The following is an 11,302-nucleotide window of genomic DNA, read 5'->3' on the forward strand; positions in this document are numbered from 1 at the left end:
AGTTAACTCCAAAGGCTCAGGTGCCCCTGCCAGTCACTGGGACAGCCATTATTTTCTCAGGGGACCCCTGAGAGTATTTCCCCCACACATTCAAAATCGACTTAGAATTGTTTCAGAGAACTTTCAATTCTGCAGAAATGACAGCACAGACACTCGTGTGGTCATACACCAGCATTTTTGATGTAAAGATGTTATTAAGAATAGTGGTAACAGTGTTCTGTGTTTTCAAAGCAGTATCCTATGTTTATAAAGTGTCTTCACATATACGACTCTCAGAGTAGCGAGGTGCAGCATTTTTTACAGATGTGAGAAACAAGGATGCAGGTAGCCCAGGGCCCCACAGCTGGGAGCTGGTGGAGCCAGGCTTAGAACCGGAGGCTGACGCCTGGTTGGCCATGTTGTTTTCCCCAGGAGAGAGCTCAGAGAAACACACTGCATCCTTCCCCAAGATGGAGAAGCAGAGGACTGAGCAAAACAAAAACATAAGTCCCAAAGTAATTTCTTCTTTTTTTCCTATTTGACTTCAGGCTATAATGTGGGGCTTTTTACCACAACAGGAGACAAGGTCTCCATCACTAATGATGTTTTGCTCAGGGCTGTTTTTAATTCCCTGAGCACTCACTGGGTGGTGAGGGAGGTATGCCAAGGCGAGAAGGAAGACCCACCTGGGAGTTTGACGCTGTCACAACAAAGCCAGAGTGGAGACGGTAGGAAACAAGAAGAAAAAGAAAAATGTAAAACAAAAAGAAAGAAAAGAAGGAGTAGATGAGGTTGATTTTTAAAGGTGTCAAACTGCTTTGTTCTCCCTGCCATTACTCACAATATTCCATGCGCCTCCTGCATTTTAGATACACGGGAAGCTATAACTATGGGAGCTATGGCAACCAGCATCCTCCCCCGATGCAGAGCCAGTACCCAGCTCTCCCGCATGACACAGCCATCTCAGGACCGCTCCACTACTCCCCGTACCACAGGAGCTCTGCGCAGGTGAGTCGGTGGTCCTGCTTGCCTGCCCAGGCCTTGGTGAGCTTGATGCCAGGTCTAGTCAACACAATAAGCACCTTCTGCATACTGTGTGTGCAACCTCTGTGCCTCCAAGGGAAGGCTGGTCTTTTCCTCCATGCCACTTTGTCCCTCCCGTGGCTGCCCACAGTGGGTGCTCAGTCAGCGTCATCCCAACTTGCTTTCACCTACGTGGGTACCAACCATGTGCCTCTAGTTCTGTCCTCCCTTTGACCTCTCTCCTGGGAGCCAGTCAGCAGTGAGGTCTGTTACCCTTTTTTCGGGCGGCCACCTTCAGACTGGATCTTTTGTCTCCTCTCCCATCACCCCTTCCTGGTGCAGTCAGACCTTCATCAAGTGCTGTCAGGATGGTCATCTCAGCATCATCCTAACTGGTCTCTCAGTTTCACGTGTGTTCCTTTTCTGTCCAGCAGCCCAATCACAGACTCTTAGTAGAAGAGTCTTCCTGAAATGGACCCCTAACACATCATTCTCAGGCCTTTGGGTCTTCACTGTCTCACAAGCCACACTAACCCTCTGTGGCCTTGGTGAATGGGAATGGTGGCTGCCACTGTTACACCAGTGTTAGGCGCTCTCCATGCCTCAGACGCTTTGCTGTCTACTGGCCCCAAACACAAGTGTTGCCAGTTCCATCCAGTTCTGCATGCTTGGTGTCTCTAGACCCTCACCGTCCTTGCCTCATATCAGGTCTTTATCTAACTTAGACGATGACCAAAGCCTTCCCGTCTGTCTGTCTCTGTGTCAGTAACTTGTCCAATCCTTGGTCCATCCTCAGTACTGCAGCTGAGAGAATCTTTTGGGTAAAACAAAACAAATCAAAAACCTGGCCACAACACTCTTCCTCTTTTGCATATCATCGCTTTGAGGGTCAAGTTCAATTCCTTAGCACGTCTCTCAAGGCTCATGACCATCTGGGCTCTGCCTGCCTTTCTGGCCTACCAGCCACACCCCACCTTTGTCCCTCCATGCCAGTTCATGTGTAGCTCCCTTGGGTCTTTGCAGATGCTGTTGTCTCAGGCTGGGACTCTCTTCCTCAATAAGCAGAACTCTTCTGCTTATTGTTCAGGACAAGCATCCCATTTGCTGACACTGTCCTTGTCCTTCTTCCAGAACCATATTAGGTGCCACTCCTCTGTACTCAAATGGTGCATTGGGCTTTCCACTATTGGTACACTTCTCATCACTGACTTTCCTGATACCTGCAAGAGACCCCAAAATTTCCTGAAGGCAGAAATTAAGTCTAGGATCCTCAGGTCACTGCACTCATCAAAAAGAAAAGCTAACTGTTACTAAACATTGTCCTGTGCCAAGCACAGTGCCAAGCACCTTTCACATCCCCATGGTAACCCTTGCAGAAAGGAAGTGAGAGTAACTTGGTCAAGGACTTAACCCCGGGCAGCGTGACCCCAGCGGTACAGGCTCCTAAGCCCTAGCCTCTGTCACCATTCAGAGAGAGCACTCGCTGCTTAATTTAACAGAGGAGTGAACAGGAGGTGGGTCAGCAGAGACAACTGTGGTGTGAGGCAAGCAGGGAGGGAGCCGCAGTAGGTCTGGGAGACATGATGAGAGTTCAGCCTAGGAAAGGGCTTCTGTAGCACTGGTGAGACCAGGAAGTAGAGAGGGGACTGGCAGAGCAGGGAGGCTGCCAAGGAAGCACATGCAGGAGTCTTAGAACAGAGGTGGCAGGATGTGAGCTAAGTGGAGGCTGCAATTACATCAGCTGTCAGCACAGACTTGCCTCTGAGGGAGAGTGCCGAGCAGAGTGTATCCACAATAGATGGGCACTTGGGGCAAACAGGCATCTGTTTTGATTTCTATCCGCAGTCCCAGGGAGCCGTAGGATAATCCCTAGACAAGCCAAGGAGTTGATTCCTCTAAACCATCACCTGGGGCATTATTATAGGTCTCCATCTGCGTCACATGGAGACACCTGCTCCCCAGGTCCTGCTTCTCTTGGGACCAGGGTCTGTGCTCCCCATGGTGATCCCCTAAATGACTAAGAGCTGCCGCCATAGACTGGGTCACACTTTCACAGTATAAGCAGCCTATCCATCCAACCATTCATTCATTCCCCCATGACCGTCAAGTACCTACTATGCGGCAAGCATTGCCCTAGCCTGTGAGAATAAAGGGAGAAGGACATGGAGGCAAGCCTGCTTTGAGAGAGCTTCCACTCCAGTAGGAGACCCTGGCCAGACCAAGCTGAGATCCCAAGCCACAGCTCCCAGCATTCTTCCCTCTTTCTTCACCCCCTCATCTCTCTTCCTGAAACTTCTGGAGCTGGTTTTTCTGGGTATTAAAATTTTAAAGCCTTTTGCCATAAAAAGAAGCCACGGGCTCCTAAATGCCCACGCAGCCCACAGTGGTCCAAGACAGGCTGTAGCATTCACTCTGGAAACCACAATGGTCCCCAGCTGGAGCACCATCATGTAATCACTCATCCTAACTGGAGAGCTGGGGACTAAACGAATGCCCATGGAGGAGCCGCTGAACCCAGACTGGCTGTGGGAGGCCACAGGGTCCTGCAGCCCCTTCACCACCATGCTCTGCGACTCTCAGGTCCTTTCACAACCTCTGACCCCCACCACATACTCACACTCTGCACTTTATGGTTAATGCCTCCGTCTCCATTTGTAAAGTGGGGTGGGGAGACATTTAGTTACACTACATCTCTGCCCAGGTTGATGGATGAGGTCAGGGTTTCTTCCGGGGAAGGTACTATCTAGTACTTTCTAAATCCTTCCTTTTTTTTCTTTCCATTCACACTGATGCACGTTGAGGCACTCTGAAATACATAGGCTCACTCAAATCTCAGAGCAACCTCCCAAAGAAGGCATTTTCCCCACTTTTTAAAGATGAGGAAAAACTCAGAAGGCAATTTGCCCAAGGTCATGCATCTAGTAAGTGACCAAGCAGATTCAAAGGCAAATTCTCCAAATCTCAAACCCAAGCCCGTGGCACTGAACACTTACAGGGTGTGTGTTTTAGCGGGCAGGAGGTAAATTCAAGAGGTTACCGAAGCTATTCTCAATAAGCTTCAGGTTCCCAAAGAGGAAAAAACACACAGCAAGATACTGTATTTCTTTCCTTTCCTGGTACTGCGGTTTAAGGTTGAACACACAGGGGAAAATCTACTGTAGGCCTAATTAGTTTTAGCTTCCCAGAGCAGAAGTCAAGCCATTCCAATCCTGAATACCAAATATCACACTTCATTATAGCAGACTCAGCCGGGAAAAGATTAGTCTGAAGTGAAGAAAAATCATAATGATAAAATATGGTTAAAGAATGCAATTGGTCATTAACACAAGACACTACTTTCTGCAAATAAATGCCTACCATGTTAGTCTTAAAGAACTAATACAACATCTTTGTGAAGTCCAGTAATTATAGACATCCCAGCATTTATATACTCAAAATAATGTGAAGTCATTTGTTTTTTGAACTATGGTACCGTGTGCCCTTGTTTCTACTATTCATTTGTACAAGACATGCTTTCTTCATGAGTACTACAAAGGTAAACCTCCACACTCCTGCTTGAATGCTCATAATTCCTCAATTAGTAAGTCCAGATGGATGAGGCTGCACAGGGAAAGGTTTGAATTATTCCAGAAAAATACCCTTCTTGCTGCTATGCTGCACTTGTCCCACATCATAAGTGAACAAGGGACAGTATCAACGGCCCCTTCCCAGGCGCCCCATCCTCATGCCCAACCAGAAAGAAAACAAACATGGAACCTCTACCTGTCCGCAGCCGTGAATGTGAACTGGGTTCTTGAGCTCAAAAGCCGTTAGGCCAACCATAAGCAAACTGGCTGGAAAGACACTTACAGTGAACCAGAAAGTTGTTGCTCATTTCTCAGCTGTATAGCCAAGACCCAGCCTTACCAGCTGGTCACATAGCTCTCACAGTGTCTCCAGTGGACCACGTCCAGTGGGTCCTTGATCTCAGAGGCACAGTGATTGCTTCAAAGTTTGCTTAGCATGCTCCACTTTGGGGTAGCATCCTCGGCCAAAGGTGAGTAAAAATAGAAAAACAGATTTTCTCTGACTATAGGGCCAGGCTTCCTGAGTTCAAATCTCAGCTTGGCCTCTGATTAACTCAGTGCCTCAATCTCCTCATCTGAAAAATGGGGATAATTCTAGTACTTATTTCATAGGGTTGTTGTGAGGGTTGAGTGATTTAACAAAGGTTAGGACAGGGGCTGGCTCATAGTTAACACTATCTGTGTATATTATTATGATTATTCTTTGTAACACCACAGTTGTTATTATTTTTTGTAATTGTAGAATTAATATCTCTCTTCCTCACTATGCTAGCCCTGTGAAGGCGAGGGGGTTTAGGTCCTTCCCCTTCTGACCATTATATTCCCAGGACCCAAAACAGACCTGGCTCTTGGTTGGACCTCAGTATACAATGGTCAGTGAATGAAGGGATGAATGGATCCTTACTCTGGCAGTAAGTTGTGTGTGACTGCAAGAAGATCATTTATCCCTCTCCTGACCTCAGTTCCCTCATCTGTAAAATGAGAGGTGGGATCAGATGGTCAATCACTTAAGGCTCTTCCTATCATTAGTGGACCACGAACCTATGACTCGAGGAAGAATAATATTCATAATTGCAACTATGTTTTGAAAACTTATTGTGTGGAAGCTCTGGGGCTTCTCAGGTGGCGCTAGTGGCGAAGAACCCACCTGCCAGTGCAGGCGACATGCAATATGGGCTCGATCCCTGGGTCGGGAAGGTCCCCTGGAGGAGGGCATGGCAGCCCACTCCAGTATTCTTGCCTGGAGAGTCCCATGGACAGAGGAGTCTAGCGGGCTACAGTCCACGGAGTCGCAAAGAGTCGGACATGACCGAAGTGACTGAGCACACGGACACACTGTGTGGAAGCTCTAAGTGTTTCACATGTACTCACGTAATCGTGACCCAAAAAGCTCAGCAGACGCAGACTGTCCAGCACAGATTTGGGGGAGTTGTGTCCTGGGTGGGGGATGCCTGTTGGCAGGACTTTGGGCAGTGAGAGCCGCCTTTCATGGGAAAACAGGGGGCCACCTTTCACCCGTTCTCCAGTAGAGGCCCGTTTGGTGAAGGTCAGGGATAAAGGGCTCATTCTTCTCTCTCCACGTGCAGGAAAGTCAGTGCTTGGTGTGAGAAGTCACTTCTCAAAATAGCATTTCCTAATATGGTTCCAAAGAGGCTCAGGGTCAGTCTCAGCAGAGATGGACTCACACCCTGGTCCCTTGAGGGAATCTTTGCCCACTTGTGCACACACACACCCACACATGCCCACAGACACCCCTCACATACCTCCCACAGGGTGGGGACTGGGGACTTACCTCCGTTTTCACATCAGTAGCAACAGCCCTTGATCTGATCTAGAAAAGGGTAACTTCCAGTTAGGGCCTTCAACAAAAAGCACTTTTATCCTGGACAGAGCTTTGGGGACCCCAGGGTTTGTGCCCAGCATCTGGATGAGCCCCATGAACCCGGATGTGAAGTGTGAGCGGTGAGGCGGGTGCTCCCATTGGACTGAAGAGCAACTTCACTGGTGGCTTTAATGGCCGGGCCAGACAGCCGGCACTCCAGCCTCTCAGCTTTCAATGGTCTCTTCACCAAGGGGAAGACGAGGCACTGACTCATTTGCAATTAGCTGACCTAACGGGACAGAATTTTCCAGGCCGGATCCTGTGGTAACAGAATTTTATTGTCACGCTGGAGATATTTTGAGCCCGTCTCATTTCCAGGCAATTACTCTTTTGAGCCTGTGACACAACCCCTGGGCACAGCTGCATTGAGGGGCCTTGATTTGGCACAAAAGCCACCCTCTCTTGGGTTCTATGGGGAGGAGGCTGCGTGATACAGTCCCTACGCAGGCCAGGCAAGTGAGGCGCCTCTCAGGAGCATCAGGCTGAGGCCTGGTTGGGGTTACCAGACCCTGTGGTCTGCAGTGGGAGGAAGGTACTGAAAGGCAGAGTGACAGAGAGATTCAAGTTTAATGCACTGTGTTCCAAAGGGGAGTCTTCCTCTCTGAATTCTCTGGACTTCAATTGTGTGGTGGCTCCTGCCTTGTTTGGGCCAGACTGACGTGGGGGGAAAGAGCTAGCCCAGGCCCGGGCTCCCCTGCCAGCTCATCCACTAGCTCACCATGGGCTCCGCACCTCATCCTAGCTGGATCCTAGCTGTCTCATCAGTGCCACGTGGGGTCGGAGTACACAACCCCTGAGGTTATTTCTAGCAGTAACAACCTAGGGTTCATTTGCCGGATAGTAATGTGGCACCTGCTAGGTACCAGGCATCATTCCAGATGTTGGGAACACGCTGTGGAAGATGACACCACCCCACCAGCAGCTTAGGAATACAAGCCAGTGGGAAGAGATACCTGACAAGCAGGATGCTAAGATCCTGCCCTGAGAGGTGAAGGTGGGGCACTAGCTTGGAGAGACAAGATGTCCAGAAAAGTCTCTTTGAGGTGGTGACATTTGAGCTGAGACCTGAAGAATGATGAAAGGGCAAGCAGGGAAGGGGCTTGGAGGGAGGGGTGGGAGAGACGTGCTCCAGGCGGAGGGAACAGGTGGGACAAAATACCTTGAGATGGGAACCAGCCTGGCATGCCTGAGGGCCAGAAAGGAGGTCTCCGTGCTAGGGAGGGGACAAGTATCCAAGGAGTTTACTAGAGAGGCTACTGGGAGCGGGGAGCAAACTTTTGGGAAAAATTAAAGACCATTTTGTAATAATATGCTTTAATATTACCTGTTTAGTACCTGGGGGCTCATTATCTTGGTCAGGACCCAGTCTTATCATGGTCTCTTTGGGGTTCAGAGGGGCTGCCACACACACACACAGCTGCTTTGGGGAGTATGAAAGCCTCCGGAGGCTCCCCGTGGTCTCCTTGGCAACAGCCCTGGGTGCCTCCTCTGCCCTGAGCTCCAGATACCACCTCTGCCCTTCTCACTCTTTTCCTACCTGTTCTTCTGACTGTGTAAGGCAAGCTGTCTGTCCTGTGGAAGACCAAGCCCTCACTACCAGACCTCCTTCTTCACCTGTGAATAGCTGGTTCTCTTTGCCTGCTTTGGGCCTATCAGCCTTCCCCCACTGCCCCTGACTCCCACTCATAAGGCGGAGAACAGTTCACTTGGCCCCCTCAGCAACAGAGAGCAGCCATTGCTGTCATAACCCCTTCTCCTGGCTTGTCTAGGCTTCAGTCTGTCTGTCTCCCTCACACGGAGGCAGCCTCCCACCTAATCCCTCGGGGCTCCACTCTCCAACTGTCAGGGAAGACAGATGGGAGAACAGAAGACTTCGCACATTCGCAGGCAGACTCTCTCCCTACTCGCTGCCCTTGCCATCCTGGCTGACTGGCTCCTGTTCATGTTGGCGTGGCCCTTAGCACAGCAAGGAAATCTTTGTGTTGACCAGCCTGCAAACGGAGAGCTCTAGCAAAGGGAGCCCAGGACTCCTCCCCTTCCTCCCCTCTGATCTACTAAAAGCAGCTCGTTTGCATAGCTGTCTTGGAAACTGAATAGAATGTAAACGAAGCAGCACTTTGGGGCACTTCTCTTATTTCTGATTCTTTCTATAAATGTGTGGGTTTTTTCTTTTTTTTTTTGGCCTTCTCTGGTAGCTATTAACACCCTTTTCCCTGACCTGCACAAAAGCACCTTCCTCCCCTCCCAAGGGGCTTATCTTGACTCCTTCCAGGTTCATACCAAGGCCAATAACTCGCCATCCTATCTTCTAGGACTTCAGTGAATGTGAACCCAAAAGAGATGTTCTCTAAATGATAGGCACTAATACTAACCTTTGACACTGTTGACTTGACTCCTCTTCAAAAACCTGCTTTTAGGCTGCAGTTCGTAAGTGGATTCAATTGCAAAATGCTATTTTTAATGAGGTCGTTGTGTTTTTCTTGGCAGTATTGTTCTCTTGGGTTGATGGAGTGGGACCTATCACAGCTCCATAAATGATAAAATGATACAGCTCAAACCCATCCATCCATCCATGTCTATTTGGACATACTGTGACTCAGGTACACACGCACTCACTCTTTCTCTCTCTCTCTCCTGTATTCCCAGTGGGGTTATTCCTTCTTTGGGGTTTGACTTCCCCAAACATTGCAGATGAAGAGCACAACGTCTGTATGACTGGTTGAATGAATATCAGCCCAGCTCTGGCTATGAAATGTTTTGCTCTTCTCCTGCTGGATGCTTCCTAGACCAAGAGTCAGTCTTGCAGAATCTCACTGATGACTTCCCACAAACTTTCATTAACAGAGTCTTAAGAATTTAACGTAAACTGTGAACATGACTGATACTGTGTACGTGCAACTTCAAGCTAATTTTAACTTTGTGGAATTTCTTTCCCCTCAACAAGTACCCTTTTAATAGCCCCACTTCCCGGATGGAACCTTGTCTGATGAGCAGTACTCCCAGACTGCATCCTACCCCAGTCACCCCCCGATGGCCAGAGGTGCCCACAGCCAACACGTGCTACACAAGCCCGTCTGTGCATTCCACGAGGTATGGAAACTCTAGTGACATGTACACACCCCTGACCACGCGCAGGAATTCTGAGTACGAGCACATGCAACACTTTCCTGGCTTTGCTTACATCAACGGAGAGGCCTCCACAGGATGGGCTAAGTGACTGCTTTCATAGGAATCCGTATTTAATATTAATAATAATTAATAATAATAATAATAATAAACCCATTACCCACCCACCCCCAGAAGACTTTATCTCTCTACATTGTAACTCCTGGACTATTCCTAGGCATCCACTTTCCTAATGAACATGAGGCTGGGATTCAGTGCGGGATGAATAAACTTTAGTTCTGAAACGGGGCTCACTAAGAGTCAGTGAGATTGGGTTCCTGTATCCAAGCCAGACTTGACTGTTTGTACAGAGCACTATCTCAGGCAGGCCGACCGACCCGTGACATTTCCCTCTGTTCCATGACTTCGCAACCACTCCCAGTAAACCACTTATTTTCCTGTTGACAAAAACTCTCTAGTCTTGAAGGATGGATACTAGAGACAGAATCTGGTTGGCGCTCTTGGATGGGCACATAATTGACCAAGAGCATTCACCTTTCTATCCGGCTGTCATCTTACTGTACAATGAACAGCCCTCAGAAGTGTCTTAAGCATCCCAACTTGCTGGTGGTGTCAGCACTGCTTCCTGGAGCACCAGGGCTAAATGGAGGTGTCCAGAAACCCTAGAGTCCCTGTTACACTCACGCTGTCACCGTCCCTGCCTGGTGTTGGAACATAAGCACTGTTAAGAGGGAAGGAAGAGGCCTGTTCCGTATGCCTTAAGTAGATCGAGGTTTGTAGAAGACCGGTTCTTCTACATTCAAGTATTTGTCTTAAGTTTGCACAATGGCTAGTGTCAGCAAAAGGCAGAAGAGCATTTTCTAAAGTTCTGTGAGAATGCGGACTTATGGCATTCAGTTATCACACTCAGCTCTGCTGTATTAACTTTGTGAACCTGAACGGACCAAACTTTTAACTTACCAAGCACCAAGTGTGAAGACGACTTTCATGGTTCCTTCATAAGACTATAATAATTTCCGACACTTTGATAGAAAAAATTCAAAGCTGTGCCTTTGAGCCTATACTATACTGTGTATGTGTGGAAATAAAAAAAATGTATTGTACTTTTGGAAAATTTTTTCATAGGCATTTTTCTGTCAGATTTGTAGCAATTTGTGAGGTTTGTTAGAGATTAACATAGGTTTTCTTTCTGTATTATAAAAAACACCAAGAAATTATGGTGGACCTATTACCCTATGGGTAAGAAATAAGTGGAAATATGACATCGGATGTTTTAGCAATTGTTCTGTAAATAAAATCTTTGATCACACCACTCAGTGTGATAATCATGTCTACAGCTAAAATGGAAATAGTTTTATCTGTACAGTTGTGCAAGATATGAATGGTTTCACACTCAAATAAAAAGTATTGGAATGACTTTCTTTCTTTTCGTTCATTTTGCGTTTGATATGACCTCTGTGTGTATGTGCACATATGTGTTTTTATGTGTGTGTGTGTGTAATATATATGACATTCTAAATACCTAGGGTGTAAGTAGGCAAAACAAAAGTAAATGGTCTTCTATAGTTGTACTTATCGAGTTCCTTGTGATCTTGTCATTATTAAAATGTGGATAGGCCACACATGCAGTCCTTAAAAAATGATTTAGCACCTACAACCTGATTGTAAGAAGCAGTCCTACACACAAGGACTGACCTGAAGTTTTCATGATGGCTAGTGTCAGCAA

General features: G+C 47.8%; 1 protein-coding gene across 3 annotated transcripts in view; it reads left to right on the forward strand.

The window, feature by feature from the left end:
* Positions 1-10,993, forward strand: part of RFX4 (regulatory factor X4) — a 172,247-nt gene extending 161,254 nt beyond the window's left edge. Inside the window, exons 17-18 of one of the 3 annotated variants that reach the window (XM_005680577.2) lie at positions 849-987; positions 9,395-10,993. In XM_005680577.2, coding sequence (XP_005680634.2) covers positions 849-987; positions 9,395-9,667 — 412 coding nt within the window. In that variant the 3' untranslated portion in view covers positions 9,668-10,993. The remainder of the gene's footprint in view (positions 1-848; positions 988-9,394) is intronic. The other 2 variants (XM_013964051.2, XM_005680578.2) reach the window with 2 other exon arrangements.

The sequence above is a fragment of the Capra hircus genome, chromosome 5 (assembly GCF_001704415.2).
Source record: "Capra hircus breed San Clemente chromosome 5, ASM170441v1, whole genome shotgun sequence".
NCBI classification, from domain to species: Eukaryota; Metazoa; Chordata; class Mammalia; order Artiodactyla; family Bovidae; genus Capra; species Capra hircus.